The sequence below is a fragment of the Macaca fascicularis genome, chromosome 6 (genome assembly GCF_037993035.2).
Source record: "Macaca fascicularis isolate 582-1 chromosome 6, T2T-MFA8v1.1".
Taxonomy (NCBI): Eukaryota; Metazoa; Chordata; class Mammalia; order Primates; family Cercopithecidae; genus Macaca; species Macaca fascicularis.
Window position 1 is genome coordinate 188,811,021 of NC_088380.1, and position 16,812 is coordinate 188,827,832.

Here is a 16,812-nt window from a genome sequence, read left to right on the forward strand (position 1 = left end):
GGAATCCCCGGGATGGATGCTCAGTTCTCCTCGGTGTGGAGTCTCCGGCCGCCGCCGCCGCGCCCAGACCGGGAAGGCAGGAATGCCAGGCTGGTCAGCCCGGAGGGAAAACAGGCCTCTCCACACCGAGCCAGGTGCTCACCGCGAAAGGGAGGCCACCGCCCCGCCCCCGATCCCGTCCCCAACCCCGCGTCCTAAAGCTCCTCCAGCAGAGCCCGGTACTCCTCGTCGCTGAGGAGTAGCGGTTCCAGCAAAGCGGGCTCTCCCACGTCCTGCAGCTCCGTCGGGGCCTCCGTTTCCAGCAAAGGTTGCCCCTGCTGCAGAAACTCGGGGGTCTCCAGGAGCTCATCCAGCAGGCTGCAGGGGAGTGCAGACGAGCGCCCAGGCTCCTGGAGCGGCGGGGAGGGCGCCCGGATGGCTTGCATCTGCTCCTGCCCCGCGGAGGCCTCCGGGGGCGCGGGCCCCGGAGGTGGAGCTGCCCCGACTTGGGGCTCCCACGCCGCCCCGGCGACCTGGGGCCCCTGGCCCCAGCCCCACCACGGACTCCCCTGGGACGTGGGCGGCGCCAGCACACCCTGGCCCTGCGGCTCAGCTCCAGCGGGCCCAGGCTGTCCCACCGAGCAAGGGCCCGGCAGGCTGTGGTGCTGCGGGTCCCGATCCCCCCGCCATTGGCTCGGGCGCGGAGGCCACCCCCGGGGAGTCTGAGGGTGGGAGAGCGCCCCTTCCGGAGTCGCCAGGGCAGCGTAGGAAAAATCCCAATCCCCGCCTGCCGGGGCGGGATGGGAGATCCCTGCTGCCTGCGCAGCCTGGCTGGGCTGCAGCGGGGCGACGGCCCCTGCTCCCTGGCCCACGAAAGCCCCCGGTGGGAGGGTCCAGGGCGCGCAGGGCACGTGGGGGGCGGGAAGCCCCGTTCCCCACGCCCCGGTGTGGGTGGAGGCGACCGGCGAGGGAGCGGGGGGACACCCGCCGGGGGCCGCGTCGCCCGGGCCGCCTGCGTGCGCCGGTGCCCCGCCACCCTGGCCTGGGTGCCTGGCCCTCCGGTTCTGAAACCAAATCTGAATCCGGGACTCCGGGAGGCCCGTCTCTCTGGCCAGTTCTTCCCGGGTGGCGATGCCTGGAAAGCGATCCTGCTGGAAGGCTCGCAGGAGCAGGGCGGTCTGGGACCGGGTGACGGCGGTCCGCTTTCGCCTGCCTTCTTGCGGGCCGCGTTTCCCGGGCCAGGGCCGAGATTCCCGCCGGTGCTGCCTCAGCTGGCGCGATCTCTCGTTCTGAAACCAAATCTGGACCCTGGGCTCCGGAATGCCGATGGCCTGGGCCAGCTCTTCCCTGGTGGCGATGCCCGGGTACGGGTTCCGCTCAAAGCAGGCTCGCAGGGCCTCCCTCTGGCTCGGGGTCCAAACGAGTCTCCTTCGCCGTCCTCGTCCTCGGGCTCCCGCCGGGAGGGCGCCGTCGCCGGGTGTCGGGAGAGCCATCGCGGGGAGACCTGGCCGGAATTTCGCGGACAGACACGGGCAGAGAGAGGCCGGCGGGCTCCAGTGCCCCTCAGTCGGCCCGTGCACGGCGAGCAGGTCCGGCCAGGAGGCCGGCCCAGCCGGCCAGCGGCCCTTATAAAGGCCCACAGGCTCCGCCCCTTCAGGAATGCCGGAGGAGCCCAGGGCAAGCCCGCCCTCGGAAGCCGGGACCCACAGGGCCCAGGTCACTGTGGCCTGGGTATGGGTGGGGCCGGAGAAGCCCCGGAAGTGGGGAGTGGGGTGGGGGGAGTGGTTGATGATTTTTAGGATTGGGTTGGATTTGCGTAGTGGAATCATGGGTGCTTTTGTAGTTGAGGTACAACGATGGTTTTTCGTATCATTGGTTATGGTTGGAGTCCATATGGAAGCAATGACATATGTTTTATCGACATTAAGTGTATTATTGGTTATGGGGTTTGTAGGTTTTTCTCCTAAGCCCTCTCCTATTTATGGGGGTTTAGCGTTAATTGTTAGTGGTGTGATTGGTTGTGTGATTATTTTCAATTATGGGGGGGCTTATATGGGTTTAATGATATTTTTAGTTTATCTGGGGGGTATAATAGTTGTCTTTGGTTATACTACAGCAATGGCCATTGAAGAGTATCCTGAGACATGGGGCTCAGGGCTTGAGGTTCTAGGGGGTCCTTTGGTAGGATTAATGATGGAGGTAGGGCTGGTTTTATGGGTTTTAAGTTTGGATGAAGAAGTGGTGGTGGTTAATTTCAATAATATGGGTAACTGGGTGATTTTTGAGGGGGAGGGGTCGGGGTTAATTCGAGGTGACTGTATTGGTGCGGGTGCCTTGTATGATTACGGGCGTTGGTTAGCGGTGGTTGCTGGTTGAACATTGTTTGTTGGTGTATACATTGTGATTGAGATTACTCGGGGTAATAGGTTATATTATTAGAAGTAGGGTCAGGATAGGGGGGATGAGGAAAGAGAGGAAGTAGAGTTTGATTATGCCTCTCTGGGTGGTTACAGTTGTGGAAGCGGTAATATGTGTTTGTGAGATTATTTCGGGTATAGATTTTTCTAGCCATGTTGAGTCTAATAAGAGGAGGGCTAAGTTTTGACTTATAAGTAGGTTTTGCTAGGGGATCATACGGTGAACTGTGGTGGGGAAGTATCCTAGTATGTTGGAGAATTTGAGTATTTGTGATGGGTTTTTCACTTTTAGTTTGTTGGTTATAAGGGCGAGGTCTAGGGCTGTTAGGAAACCGAGAGCAGTTGCGTCTAGGGCTGAGAGTTTGAGATAGAAGGGTGTTGTTGGCTGGGGGAGTGAGGTAGGGGGGATATTACTGGTGATAAGGAATCCCGTGATTATACTGCCTATTTAATTGGGTTTAGTAGGGCGGGGTTGTTTTCGTTGATGTTTATTAGGGCTGGGAAGCGGGGTTGTCCTGTTAGGGTAAGGAGAATGGTTCGAGTACTGTAGGCGCTTGTTAGGGAGGTGGCGATGAGAGTAATAAATAGGGCTCAGGCGTTGGTATACGACGTATTTGTGGCTTCGATAATGAGATCTTTGGAGTAGGAGCCTGTGAGGAAAGGTATTCCTGTGAGTGCTAGGTTGCCAATAACTAGGGAAGTTGAGGTGAGGGGCAGTGTTTTAAACAGACCTCCTATTTTTCGAATGTCCTGTTCGTTGTTTAGGTTATGAATAATGGATCCGGAGCACATAAAAAGTACAGCTTTGAAGAAGGCATGGGTGCAGATGTGTAGGAATGCTAGGTATGGTTGGTTAATACCAATGGTGACTATTATTAGGCCTAGTTGACTTGAGGTAGGGAAGGCCACGATTTTTTAAATATCGTGTTGTGTGAGGGCACAGATGGCTCTGAATAGAGTAGTAATGGCTCCCAGGCATAATGTGAGGTTTTGGATTAGTGTATAGTTTTCTATCAAAGGGTGGAAACGGATGAGTAGGAATACTCCGGCAACAACTATGGTGCTGGAGTGAAGTAGAGCTGAGACTGGAGTTGGGCCTTCTATGGCAGAGGGCAGTCGGGGTGAAGGCCAAATTGGGCTGATTTTCCTGTTGCTGCTAGGAGAAGGCCTATTAGTGGAAGGAGGTTTGAGTTGGAGTTTAGGGCTAATATCTGTTGAAAGCCTCATGAGTTGTAATGCAGGAGGAATCGTGTCATAGCTAGGATAAGACCAATGTCGCCAATACGGTTGTATAGGACTGCTTGGATGGCTGCTGTGTTGGCGTCCGCTCGAGCGTGTCATCAGCTAATTAGGAGGAAGGATATTAATTCCTACGCCTTCCCAACCGATGAAGAGTTGGAAAAGGTTGTTAGCAGTAACTGGAATTAGTATGGCAGCGAGGAAGATAAGGAGATATTTGAAGAGTTGGTTAATGTTTGGATCTGAGCTTATGTACCATAGCGAGGATTCTATAATGGATCAGGTGATGAACAGTGCGATTGGAATAAATATTATGGAAAAGTAATCTAGTTTAAAGCTTAGTGTTAGATCTAATGTCTGGGCTGTTATTCAATGTCAACTTCACATGGTTGTTTCTTGGTTGAAGAAAATGTAGAAAGTTGTTGGAAGAAGGCTAGTAATAAAAGCATATGTTACAGTTGTTTTTACATAATTTGGATATGAGCGTGTTTTGTCAGGGTTGATGAGGGTGGCAAAAATTGGAAGAGTTAGGGAGGCGAGGGTTGTTGTTATAACAGGGGTACACACGATTGTTACTTTTATTTGGAGTTGCACCAATGTTTTTGGCTCCTAAGGCCAATGGATAGCTGTTAGTTATCCTTTAAAAGTTGAGAAAGCCGTAATTTTAAGTACGGAGGCATGGATTAGCAGCCCTTGCAGGTTCTCTCGGTAAATAAGAAGTGATAAGCTTCCATAGTTAGGTTCACAATCTAATGTTTTGATTAAACTATATTTACAGGGAGCAAACCCTAGAATGATATTGGGGTTGAGGGATAGAAGAATGATTGGAGCGAGGTGTATAAATACGAACGTATTTTCTCGTGTGAAGGGGGGTTTTATGTTGATTATATGATGTGTAAGTGTTCCTCGCTGCATTGTGATGAACATGTGGAGAGAGTAGAGGGCTGTAATTAGTATGTTGAGTCCTGTTAGTACAATAGTCATATGGGATCAGGAAAATGAGGCTGCGATTACAAAGAGCTCACCTAGTAGGTTGATAGTGGGGGGTAGGGCAAGATTAGTAAGGTTTGCTGTGAACCATCTAAAGGTTATTAATGGGAGTAGGGTTTGAAGTCCTCGGGACAGTAGTAGGATACGGCTGTGGGTACGTTCATAGTCTGAGTTAGCTAGGCAGAAATAGATGGAGGAGGTGAGTCCATGGGCAATTATAAGGATAAAATTATGATGAATGCATGGGCCGTTACAATAACGTTGTAAATATGGTCGTTACCTAGTAGATTGCCGGGTTGACCTAGTTCAGCTCGAAGAAGAAGGCTTAGAGCTGTACCTAGGATTCCAGCTCATGCACCAAATAGTAGGTATAGAGTCCCAATGTCCTTATGGTTTGTTGAAAAGAGTCAACGGTTGATGAGCATAGGTAGAGATAGAGAGAAGGGAAGGGTAAAGTGGCTGAGTAAGCATTAGGCTGTAAACCTAAAGACAGGGGTCTAGTCCTCCTTTGACCAGCCCGGAGGTGATTTTCACATTGAATTGCAAGTTCAAAGGAGCAGCTTTAAAAGTTTCTGCCGGGGCTTCTCCCGCCTTTTTTCCCTGCGGCGGGAGAAGTGGATCAAAGCCAGTTGATTAGGGTATTTAGCTGTTCACTAAATTTTTGTGGGTTCGAGTCCCGTTGATCTAGTGAGGGCTTAGCTTAATGAAAGTAATTGATTTGCGTTCAATTGATGCAGAGTAGGTGTTTGCAGTCCTTATGTACTTCAGAAATTAAGTATTTACACTTACTAAGGGCTTTGAAGGCTCTTGGTCTTGTTTAACCTAAATTTCTAGTGGATAGCCAAAATTAGGGCGGAGGCTGGTAGTAAAAGGGTAGAGGCAATGACGAGTGGGGGAATAAGGAGTGTAGGTTTTGTGTTTTCGAATTGCCATATTATTTTTGTGTTGTTGGATGTAGGAAATAGTGTTAGGGAGATGGTATAGATTAGGCGTATAGAGAAATACGGGTTAAGCAGAGTTCTGATAATTATGATAGAGGGGATGAGAAAGTGATTGTTTATTGTGAGTTCTTGAACGGTAATTCATGTAGGTAGGAAGCCGGTTAGAGGGGGTAAGCCCCCTAGGGATAGGAGGGTGGATGCTCTTAGTGGTGCTAGACAGGTTGATTTGTTTCAGGTGTGGGATAGTATGAGGGTGGTGGTGTTTGAGTTTAGGTTGAGGGTCAGGAATATGGTAGTTGTTAGGATGATGTCTATGGTGAAGTAAAGAATTGTGATAGTTGGGTTATATACTAGTGTTCTTATTATTCAGCCTATGTGAGTGATTGAAGAATATCCTAGGATTTTGCGTAATTGTGTTCGGTTGAGACCTCCTCAGCTGCCTACTGTGATAGATAGGGTAGAGGGAGTTAGGAGGATATGGGTGTTGATTGATGGGTGAATTTGGTATATGATTGAGATGGGGGCTAGTATTTGCCATGTAAGGAGGAGTAGGCCAGAAGTTAGGGATGTTCCTTGGGTAACTTCTGGGACTCCAAAGTGGAAGGGGGCTATTCCTAGTTTGATGGCAAGGGCAGCCCAGTGCAGAACACGGTGGTGGTGCTTTCGGTGGGGGTGGGGGTGGGGGTGGGGGTGGGGGTGGGGGTGGGGGTGGTGTGTTTGGGTGTGTGGGTGTGTGGTTGTGTGGGTGTCTTGGGGTGTGTGTGCGTGTGCGCGGGCGCGCGCGCGCGCGCTGTGTTGGGGAGTGGGGTGGGGGATCAAGCGGGGGTCGGGTGGTGGAAAAGCGTGAGAGCTCTGCCGGGGCTGCTCCCAGAGCCTTGGCCGCTGCCCGCACGGCCGCGCATGCGCAGTAGACGGTCCCCCTCCTGGAACCTGGGCCGGCTCTGGAATCCCCGGGATGGATGCTCAGTTCTCCTCGGTGTGGAGTCTCCGGCCGCCGCCGCCGCGCCCAGACCGGGAAGGCAGGAATGCCAGGCTGGTCAGCCCGGAGGGAAAACAGGCCTCTCCACACCGAGCCAGGTGCTCACCGCGAAAGGGAGGCCACCGCCCCGCCCCCGATCCCGTCCCCAACCCCGCGTCCTAAAGCTCCTCCAGCAGAGCCCGGTACTCCTCGTCGCTGAGGAGTAGCGGTTCCAGCAAAGCGGGCTCTCCCACGTCCTGCAGCTCCGTCGGGGCCTCCGTTTCCAGCAAAGGTTGCCCCTGCTGCAGAAACTCGGGGGTCTCCAGGAGCTCATCCAGCAGGCTGCAGGGGAGTGCAGACGAGCGCCCAGGCTCCTGGAGCGGCGGGGAGGGCGCCCGGATGGCTTGCATCTGCTCCTGCCCCGCGGAGGCCTCCGGGGGCGCGGGCCCCGGAGGTGGAGCTGCCCCGACTTGGGGCTCCCACGCCGCCCCGGCGACCTGGGGCCCCTGGCCCCAGCCCCACCACGGACTCCCCTGGGACGTGGGCGGCGCCAGCACACCCTGGCCCTGCGGCTCAGCTCCAGCGGGCCCAGGCTGTCCCACCGAGCAAGGGCCCGGCAGGCTGTGGTGCTGCGGGTCCCGATCCCCCCGCCATTGGCTCGGGCGCGGAGGCCACCCCCGGGGAGTCTGAGGGTGGGAGAGCGCCCCTTCCGGAGTCGCCAGGGCAGCGTAGGAAAAATCCCAATCCCCGCCTGCCGGGGCGGGATGGGAGATCCCTGCTGCCTGCGCAGCCTGGCTGGGCTGCAGCGGGGCGACGGCCCCTGCTCCCTGGCCCACGAAAGCCCCCGGTGGGAGAGTCCAGGGCGCGCAGGGCACGTGGGGGGCGGGAAGCCCCGTTCCCCACGCCCCGGTGTGGGTGGAGGCGACCGGCGAGGGAGCGGGGGGACACCCGCCGGGGGCCGCGTCGCCCGGGCCGCCTGCGTGCGCCGGTGCCCCGCCACCCTGGCCTGGGTGCCTGGCCCTCCGGTTCTGAAACCAAATCTGAATCCGGGACTCCGGGAGGCCCGTCTCTCTGGCCAGTTCTTCCCGGGTGGCGATGCCTGGAAAGCGATCCTGCTGGAAGGCTCGCAGGAGCAGGGCGGTCTGGGACCGGGTGACGGCGGTCCGCTTTCGCCTGCCTTCTTGCGGGCCGCGTTTCCCGGGCCAGGGCCGAGATTCCCGCCGGTGCTGCCTCAGCTGGCGCGATCTCTCGTTCTGAAACCAAATCTGGACCCTGGGCTCCGGAATGCCGATGGCCTGGGCCAGCTCTTCCCTGGTGGCGATGCCCGGGTACGGGTTCCGCTCAAAGCAGGCTCGCAGGGCCTCCCTCTGGCTCGGGGTCCAAACGAGTCTCCTTCGCCGTCCTCGTCCTCGGGCTCCCGCCGGGAGGGCGCCGTCGCCGGGTGTCGGGAGAGCCATCGCGGGGAGACCTGGCCGGAATTTCGCGGACAGACACGGGCAGAGAGAGGCCGGCGGGCTCCAGTGCCCCTCAGTCGGCCCGTGCACGGCGAGCAGGTCCGGCCAGGAGGCCGGCCCAGCCGGCCAGCGGCCCTTATAAAGGCCCACAGGCTCCGCCCCTTCAGGAATGCCGGAGGAGCCCAGGGCAAGCCCGCCCTCGGAAGCCGGGACCCACAGGGCCCAGGTCACTGTGGCCTGGGTATGGGTGGGGCCGGAGAAGCCCCGGAAGTGGGGAGTGGGGTGGGGGGAGTGGTTGATGATTTTTAGGATTGGGTTGGATTTGCGTAGTGGAATCATGGGTGCTTTTGTAGTTGAGGTACAACGATGGTTTTTCGTATCATTGGTTATGGTTGGAGTCCATATGGAAGCAATGACATATGTTTTATCGACATTAAGTGTATTATTGGTTATGGGGTTTGTAGGTTTTTCTCCTAAGCCCTCTCCTATTTATGGGGGTTTAGCGTTAATTGTTAGTGGTGTGATTGGTTGTGTGATTATTTTCAATTATGGGGGGGCTTATATGGGTTTAATGATATTTTTAGTTTATCTGGGGGGTATAATAGTTGTCTTTGGTTATACTACAGCAATGGCCATTGAAGAGTATCCTGAGACATGGGGCTCAGGGCTTGAGGTTCTAGGGGGTCCTTTGGTAGGATTAATGATGGAGGTAGGGCTGGTTTTATGGGTTTTAAGTTTGGATGAAGAAGTGGTGGTGGTTAATTTCAATAATATGGGTAACTGGGTGATTTTTGAGGGGGAGGGGTCGGGGTTAATTCGAGGTGACTGTATTGGTGCGGGTGCCTTGTATGATTACGGGCGTTGGTTAGCGGTGGTTGCTGGTTGAACATTGTTTGTTGGTGTATACATTGTGATTGAGATTACTCGGGGTAATAGGTTATATTATTAGAAGTAGGGTCAGGATAGGGGGGATGAGGAAAGAGAGGAAGTAGAGTTTGATTATGCCTCTCTGGGTGGTTACAGTTGTGGAAGCGGTAATATGTGTTTGTGAGATTATTTCGGGTATAGATTTTTCTAGCCATGTTGAGTCTAATAAGAGGAGGGCTAAGTTTTGACTTATAAGTAGGTTTTGCTAGGGGATCATACGGTGAACTGTGGTGGGGAAGTATCCTAGTATGTTGGAGAATTTGAGTATTTGTGATGGGTTTTTCACTTTTAGTTTGTTGGTTATAAGGGCGAGGTCTAGGGCTGTTAGGAAACCGAGAGCAGTTGCGTCTAGGGCTGAGAGTTTGAGATAGAAGGGTGTTGTTGGCTGGGGGAGTGAGGTAGGGGGGATATTACTGGTGATAAGGAATCCCGTGATTCTACTGCCTATTTAATTGGGTTTAGTAGGGCGGGGTTGTTTTCGTTGATGTTTATTAGGGCTGGGAAGCGGGGTTGTCCTGTTAGGGTAAGGAGAATGGTTCGAGTACTGTAGGCGCTTGTTAGGGAGGTGGCGATGAGAGTAATAAATAGGGCTCAGGCGTTGGTATACGACGTATTTGTGGCTTCGATAATGAGATCTTTGGAGTAGGAGCCTGTGAGGAAAGGTATTCCTGTGAGTGCTAGGTTGCCAATAACTAGGGAAGTTGAGGTGAGGGGCAGTGTTTTAAACAGACCTCCTATTTTTCGAATGTCCTGTTCGTTGTTTAGGTTATGAATAATGGATCCGGAGCACATAAAAAGTACAGCTTTGAAGAAGGCATGGGTGCAGATGTGTAGGAATGCTAGGTATGGTTGGTTAATACCAATGGTGACTATTATTAGGCCTAGTTGACTTGAGGTAGGGAAGGCCACGATTTTTTAAATATCGTGTTGTGTGAGGGCACAGATGGCTCTGAATAGAGTAGTAATGGCTCCCAGGCATAATGTGAGGTTTTGGATTAGTGTATAGTTTTCTATCAAAGGGTGGAAACGGATGAGTAGGAATACTCCGGCAACAACTATGGTGCTGGAGTGAAGTAGAGCTGAGACTGGAGTTGGGCCTTCTATGGCAGAGGGCAGTCGGGGTGAAGGCCAAATTGGGCTGATTTTCCTGTTGCTGCTAGGAGAAGGCCTATTAGTGGAAGGAGGTTTGAGTTGGAGTTTAGGGCTAATATCTGTTGAAAGCCTCATGAGTTGTAATGCAGGAGGAATCGTGTCATAGCTAGGATAAGACCAATGTCGCCAATACGGTTGTATAGGACTGCTTGGATGGCTGCTGTGTTGGCGTCCGCTCGAGCGTGTCATCAGCTAATTAGGAGGAAGGATATTAATTCCTACGCCTTCCCAACCGATGAAGAGTTGGAAAAGGTTGTTAGCAGTAACTGGAATTAGTATGGCAGCGAGGAAGATAAGGAGATATTTGAAGAGTTGGTTAATGTTTGGATCTGAGCTTATGTACCATAGCGAGGATTCTATAATGGATCAGGTGATGAACAGTGCGATTGGAATAAATATTATGGAAAAGTAATCTAGTTTAAAGCTTAGTGTTAGATCTAATGTCTGGGCTGTTATTCAATGTCAACTTCACATGGTTGTTTCTTGGTTGAAGAAAATGTAGAAAGTTGTTGGAAGAAGGCTAGTAATAAAAGCATATGTTACAGTTGTTTTTACATAATTTGGATATGAGCGTGTTTTGTCAGGGTTGATGAGGGTGGCAAAAATTGGAAGAGTTAGGGAGGCGAGGGTTGTTGTTATAACAGGGGTACACACGATTGTTACTTTTATTTGGAGTTGCACCAATGTTTTTGGCTCCTAAGGCCAATGGATAGCTGTTAGTTATCCTTTAAAAGTTGAGAAAGCCGTAATTTTAAGTACGGAGGCATGGATTAGCAGCCCTTGCAGGTTCTCTCGGTAAATAAGAAGTGATAAGCTTCCATAGTTAGGTTCACAATCTAATGTTTTGATTAAACTATATTTACAGGGAGCAAACCCTAGAATGATATTGGGGTTGAGGGATAGAAGAATGATTGGAGCGAGGTGTATAAATACGAACGTATTTTCTCGTGTGAAGGGGGGTTTTATGTTGATTATATGATGTGTAAGTGTTCCTCGCTGCATTGTGATGAACATGTGGAGAGAGTAGAGGGCTGTAATTAGTATGTTGAGTCCTGTTAGTACAATAGTCATATGGGATCAGGAAAATGAGGCTGCGATTACAAAGAGCTCACCTAGTAGGTTGATAGTGGGGGGTAGGGCAAGATTAGTAAGGTTTGCTGTGAACCATCTAAAGGTTATTAATGGGAGTAGGGTTTGAAGTCCTCGGGACAGTAGTAGGATACGGCTGTGGGTACGTTCATAGTCTGAGTTAGCTAGGCAGAAATAGATGGAGGAGGTGAGTCCATGGGCAATTATAAGGATAAAATTATGATGAATGCATGGGCCGTTACAATAACGTTGTAAATATGGTCGTTACCTAGTAGATTGCCGGGTTGACCTAGTTCAGCTCGAAGAAGAAGGCTTAGAGCTGTACCTAGGATTCCAGCTCATGCACCAAATAGTAGGTATAGAGTCCCAATGTCCTTATGGTTTGTTGAAAAGAGTCAACGGTTGATGAGCATAGGTAGAGATAGAGAGAAGGGAAGGGTAAAGTGGCTGAGTAAGCATTAGGCTGTAAACCTAAAGACAGGGGTCTAGTCCTCCTTTGACCAGCCCGGAGGTGATTTTCACATTGAATTGCAAGTTCAAAGGAGCAGCTTTAAAAGTTTCTGCCGGGGCTTCTCCCGCCTTTTTTCCCTGCGGCGGGAGAAGTGGATCAAAGCCAGTTGATTAGGGTATTTAGCTGTTCACTAAATTTTTGTGGGTTCGAGTCCCGTTGATCTAGTGAGGGCTTAGCTTAATGAAAGTAATTGATTTGCGTTCAATTGATGCAGAGTAGGTGTTTGCAGTCCTTATGTACTTCAGAAATTAAGTATTTACACTTACTAAGGGCTTTGAAGGCTCTTGGTCTTGTTTAACCTAAATTTCTAGTGGATAGCCAAAATTAGGGCGGAGGTTGGTAGTAAAAGGGTAGAGGCAATGACGAGTGGGGGAATAAGGAGTGTAGGTTTTGTGTTTTCGAATTGCCATATTATTTTTGTGTTGTTGGATGTAGGAAATAGTGTTAGGGAGATGGTATAGATTAGGCGTATAGAGAAATACGGGTTAAGCAGAGTTCTGATAATTATGATAGAGGGGATGAGAAAGTGATTGTTTATTGTGAGTTCTTGAACGGTAATTCATGTAGGTAGGAAGCCGGTTAGAGGGGGTAAGCCCCCTAGGGATAGGAGGGTGGATGCTCTTAGTGGTGCTAGACAGGTTGATTTGTTTCAGGTGTGGGATAGTATGAGGGTGGTGGTGTTTGAGTTTAGGTTGAGGGTCAGGAATATGGTAGTTGTTAGGGTGATGTCTATGGTGAAGTAAAGAATTGTGATAGTTGGGTTATATACTAGTGTTCTTATTATTCAGCCTATGTGAGTGATTGAAGAATATCCTAGGATTTTGCGTAATTGTGTTCGGTTGAGACCTCCTCAGCTGCCTACTGTGATAGATAGGGTAGAGGGAGTTAGGAGGATATGGGTGTTGATTGATGGGTGAATTTGGTATATGATTGAGATGGGGGCTAGTATTTGCCATGTAAGGAGGAGTAGGCCAGAAGTTAGGGATGTTCCTTGGGTAACTTCTGGGACTCCAAAGTGGAAGGGGGCTATTCCTAGTTTGATGGCAAGGGCAGCCCAGTGCAGAACACGGTGGTGGTGCTTTCGGTGGGGGTGGGGGTGGGGGTGGGGGTGGTGTGTTTGGGTGTGTGGGTGTGTGGTTGTGTGGGTGTCTTGGGGTGTGTGTGCGTGTGCGCGGGCGCGCGCGCGCGCGCTGTGTTGGGGAGTGGGGTGGGGGATCAAGCGGGGGTCGGGTGGTGGAAAAGCGTGAGAGCTCTGCCGGGGCTGCTCCCAGAGCCTTGGCCGCTGCCCGCACGGCCGCGCATGCGCAGTAGACGGTCCCCCTCCTGGAACCTGGGCCGGCTCTGGAATCCCCGGGATGGATGCTCAGTTCTCCTCGGTGTGGAGTCTCCGGCCGCCGCCGCCGCGCCCAGACCGGGAAGGCAGGAATGCCAGGCTGGTCAGCCCGGAGGGAAAACAGGCCTCTCCACACCGAGCCAGGTGCTCACCGCGAAAGGGAGGCCACCGCCCCGCCCCCGATCCCGTCCCCAACCCCGCGTCCTAAAGCTCCTCCAGCAGAGCCCGGTACTCCTCGTCGCTGAGGAGTAGCGGTTCCAGCAAAGCGGGCTCTCCCACGTCCTGCAGCTCCGTCGGGGCCTCCGTTTCCAGCAAAGGTTGCCCCTGCTGCAGAAACTCGGGGGTCTCCAGGAGCTCATCCAGCAGGCTGCAGGGGAGTGCAGACGAGCGCCCAGGCTCCTGGAGCGGCGGGGAGGGCGCCCGGATGGCTTGCATCTGCTCCTGCCCCGCGGAGGCCTCCGGGGGCGCGGGCCCCGGAGGTGGAGCTGCCCCGACTTGGGGCTCCCACGCCGCCCCGGCGACCTGGGGCCCCTGGCCCCAGCCCCACCACGGACTCCCCTGGGACGTGGGCGGCGCCAGCACACCCTGGCCCTGCGGCTCAGCTCCAGCGGGCCCAGGCTGTCCCACCGAGCAAGGGCCCGGCAGGCTGTGGTGCTGCGGGTCCCGATCCCCCCGCCATTGGCTCGGGCGCGGAGGCCACCCCCGGGGAGTCTGAGGGTGGGAGAGCGCCCCTTCCGGAGTCGCCAGGGCAGCGTAGGAAAAATCCCAATCCCCGCCTGCCGGGGCGGGATGGGAGATCCCTGCTGCCTGCGCAGCCTGGCTGGGCTGCAGCGGGGCGACGGCCCCTGCTCCCTGGCCCACGAAAGCCCCCGGTGGGAGAGTCCAGGGCGCGCAGGGCACGTGGGGGGCGGGAAGCCCCGTTCCCCACGCCCCGGTGTGGGTGGAGGCGACCGGCGAGGGAGCGGGGGGACACCCGCCGGGGGCCGCGTCGCCCGGGCCGCCTGCGTGCGCCGGTGCCCCGCCACCCTGGCCTGGGTGCCTGGCCCTCCGGTTCTGAAACCAAATCTGAATCCGGGACTCCGGGAGGCCCGTCTCTCTGGCCAGTTCTTCCCGGGTGGCGATGCCTGGAAAGCGATCCTGCTGGAAGGCTCGCAGGAGCAGGGCGGTCTGGGACCGGGTGACGGCGGTCCGCTTTCGCCTGCCTTCTTGCGGGCCGCGTTTCCCGGGCCAGGGCCGAGATTCCCGCCGGTGCTGCCTCAGCTGGCGCGATCTCTCGTTCTGAAACCAAATCTGGACCCTGGGCTCCGGAATGCCGATGGCCTGGGCCAGCTCTTCCCTGGTGGCGATGCCCGGGTACGGGTTCCGCTCAAAGCAGGCTCGCAGGGCCTCCCTCTGGCTCGGGGTCCAAACGAGTCTCCTTCGCCGTCCTCGTCCTCGGGCTCCCGCCGGGAGGGCGCCGTCGCCGGGTGTCGGGAGAGCCATCGCGGGGAGACCTGGCCGGAATTTCGCGGACAGACACGGGCAGAGAGAGGCCGGCGGGCTCCAGTGCCCCTCAGTCGGCCCGTGCACGGCGAGCAGGTCCGGCCAGGAGGCCGGCCCAGCCGGCCAGCGGCCCTTATAAAGGCCCACAGGCTCCGCCCCTTCAGGAATGCCGGAGGAGCCCAGGGCAAGCCCGCCCTCGGAAGCCGGGACCCACAGGGCCCAGGTCACTGTGGCCTGGGTATGGGTGGGGCCGGAGAAGCCCCGGAAGTGGGGAGTGGGGTGGGGGGAGTGGTTGATGATTTTTAGGATTGGGTTGGATTTGCGTAGTGGAATCATGGGTGCTTTTGTAGTTGAGGTACAACGATGGTTTTTCGTATCATTGGTTATGGTTGGAGTCCATATGGAAGCAATGACATATGTTTTATCGACATTAAGTGTATTATTGGTTATGGGGTTTGTAGGTTTTTCTCCTAAGCCCTCTCCTATTTATGGGGGTTTAGCGTTAATTGTTAGTGGTGTGATTGGTTGTGTGATTATTTTCAATTATGGGGGGGCTTATATGGGTTTAATGATATTTTTAGTTTATCTGGGGGGTATAATAGTTGTCTTTGGTTATACTACAGCAATGGCCATTGAAGAGTATCCTGAGACATGGGGCTCAGGGCTTGAGGTTCTAGGGGGTCCTTTGGTAGGATTAATGATGGAGGTAGGGCTGGTTTTATGGGTTTTAAGTTTGGATGAAGAAGTGGTGGTGGTTAATTTCAATAATATGGGTAACTGGGTGATTTTTGAGGGGGAGGGGTCGGGGTTAATTCGAGGTGACTGTATTGGTGCGGGTGCCTTGTATGATTACGGGCGTTGGTTAGCGGTGGTTGCTGGTTGAACATTGTTTGTTGGTGTATACATTGTGATTGAGATTACTCGGGGTAATAGGTTATATTATTAGAAGTAGGGTCAGGATAGGGGGGATGAGGAAAGAGAGGAAGTAGAGTTTGATTATGCCTCTCTGGGTGGTTACAGTTGTGGAAGCGGTAATATGTGTTTGTGAGATTATTTCGGGTATAGATTTTTCTAGCCATGTTGAGTCTAATAAGAGGAGGGCTAAGTTTTGACTTATAAGTAGGTTTTGCTAGGGGATCATACGGTGAACTGTGGTGGGGAAGTATCCTAGTATGTTGGAGAATTTGAGTATTTGTGATGGGTTTTTCACTTTTAGTTTGTTGGTTATAAGGGCGAGGTCTAGGGCTGTTAGGAAACCGAGAGCAGTTGCGTCTAGGGCTGAGAGTTTGAGATAGAAGGGTGTTGTTGGCTGGGGGAGTGAGGTAGGGGGGATATTACTGGTGATAAGGAATCCCGTGATTCTACTGCCTATTTAATTGGGTTTAGTAGGGCGGGGTTGTTTTCGTTGATGTTTATTAGGGCTGGGAAGCGGGGTTGTCCTGTTAGGGTAAGGAGAATGGTTCGAGTACTGTAGGCGCTTGTTAGGGAGGTGGCGATGAGAGTAATAAATAGGGCTCAGGCGTTGGTATACGACGTATTTGTGGCTTCGATAATGAGATCTTTGGAGTAGGAGCCTGTGAGGAAAGGCATTCCTGTGAGTGCTAGGTTGCCAATAACTAGGGAAGTTGAGGTGAGGGGCAGTGTTTTAAACAGACCTCCTATTTTTCGAATGTCCTGTTCGTTGTTTAGGTTATGAATAATGGATCCGGAGCACATAAAAAGTACAGCTTTGAAGAAGGCATGGGTGCAGATGTGTAGGAATGCTAGGTATGGTTGGTTAATACCAATGGTGACTATTATTAGGCCTAGTTGACTTGAGGTAGGGAAGGCCACGATTTTTTAAATATCGTGTTGTGTGAGGGCACAGATGGCTCTGAATAGAGTAGTAATGGCTCCCAGGCATAATGTGAGGTTTTGGATTAGTGTATAGTTTTCTATCAAAGGGTGGAAACGGATGAGTAGGAATACTCCGGCAACAACTATGGTGCTGGAGTGAAGTAGAGCTGAGACTGGAGTTGGGCCTTCTATGGCAGAGGGCAGTCGGGGTGAAGGCCAAATTGGGCTGATTTTCCTGTTGCTGCTAGGAGAAGGCCTATTAGTGGAAGGAGGTTTGAGTTGGAGTTTAGGGCTAATATCTGTTGAAAGCCTCATGAGTTGTAATGCAGGAGGAATCGTGTCACAGCTAGGATAAGACCAATGTCGCCAATACGGTTGTATAGGACTGCTTGGATGGCTGCTGTGTTGGCGTCCGCTCGAGCGTGTCATCAGCTAATTAGGAGGAAGGATATTAATTCCTACGCCTTCCCAACCGATGAAGAGTTGGAAAAGGTTGTTAGCAGT

The 16,812-nt window shown here is 53.3% G+C and overlaps 3 protein-coding genes across 3 annotated transcripts; all 3 read right to left on the reverse strand.

Annotated features, from left to right (window-relative positions):
- Positions 1-194: 194 nt before the first annotated feature.
- On the reverse strand, positions 195-1,526 carry LOC135971189 (double homeobox protein 4C-like). Its single transcript, XM_065546010.2, has one exon. The coding sequence runs from the start codon at positions 1,470-1,472 to the stop codon at positions 195-197; it is 1,278 nt and encodes a 425-aa protein (XP_065402082.1). The 5' UTR covers positions 1,473-1,526.
- A 5,177-nt stretch (positions 1,527-6,703) lies between these two features.
- On the reverse strand, positions 6,704-8,090 carry LOC135971190 (double homeobox protein 4C-like). The gene has a single exon (XM_065546011.1). It carries the CDS (start codon positions 7,979-7,981, stop codon positions 6,704-6,706), a length of 1,278 nt encoding a protein of 425 aa, XP_065402083.1. The 5' UTR covers positions 7,982-8,090.
- A 5,104-nt stretch (positions 8,091-13,194) lies between these two features.
- Positions 13,195-14,581, reverse strand: LOC135971191 (double homeobox protein 4C-like). Its single transcript, XM_065546012.1, has one exon. It carries the CDS (start codon positions 14,470-14,472, stop codon positions 13,195-13,197), a length of 1,278 nt encoding a protein of 425 aa, XP_065402084.1. The 5' UTR covers positions 14,473-14,581.
- Between the last annotated feature and the right edge of the window lie 2,231 nt (positions 14,582-16,812).

Bases quoted from the DNA above. Each gene is read 5' to 3' on its own strand.
- LOC135971190 (XM_065546011.1), bottom strand. From the start codon at position 7,981: ATGGCTCTCCCGACACCCGGCGACGGCGCCCTCCCGGCGGGAGCCCGA.
- LOC135971189 (XM_065546010.2), bottom strand. From the start codon at position 1,472: ATGGCTCTCCCGACACCCGGCGACGGCGCCCTCCCGGCGGGAGCCCGA.
- LOC135971191 (XM_065546012.1), bottom strand. From the start codon at position 14,472: ATGGCTCTCCCGACACCCGGCGACGGCGCCCTCCCGGCGGGAGCCCGA.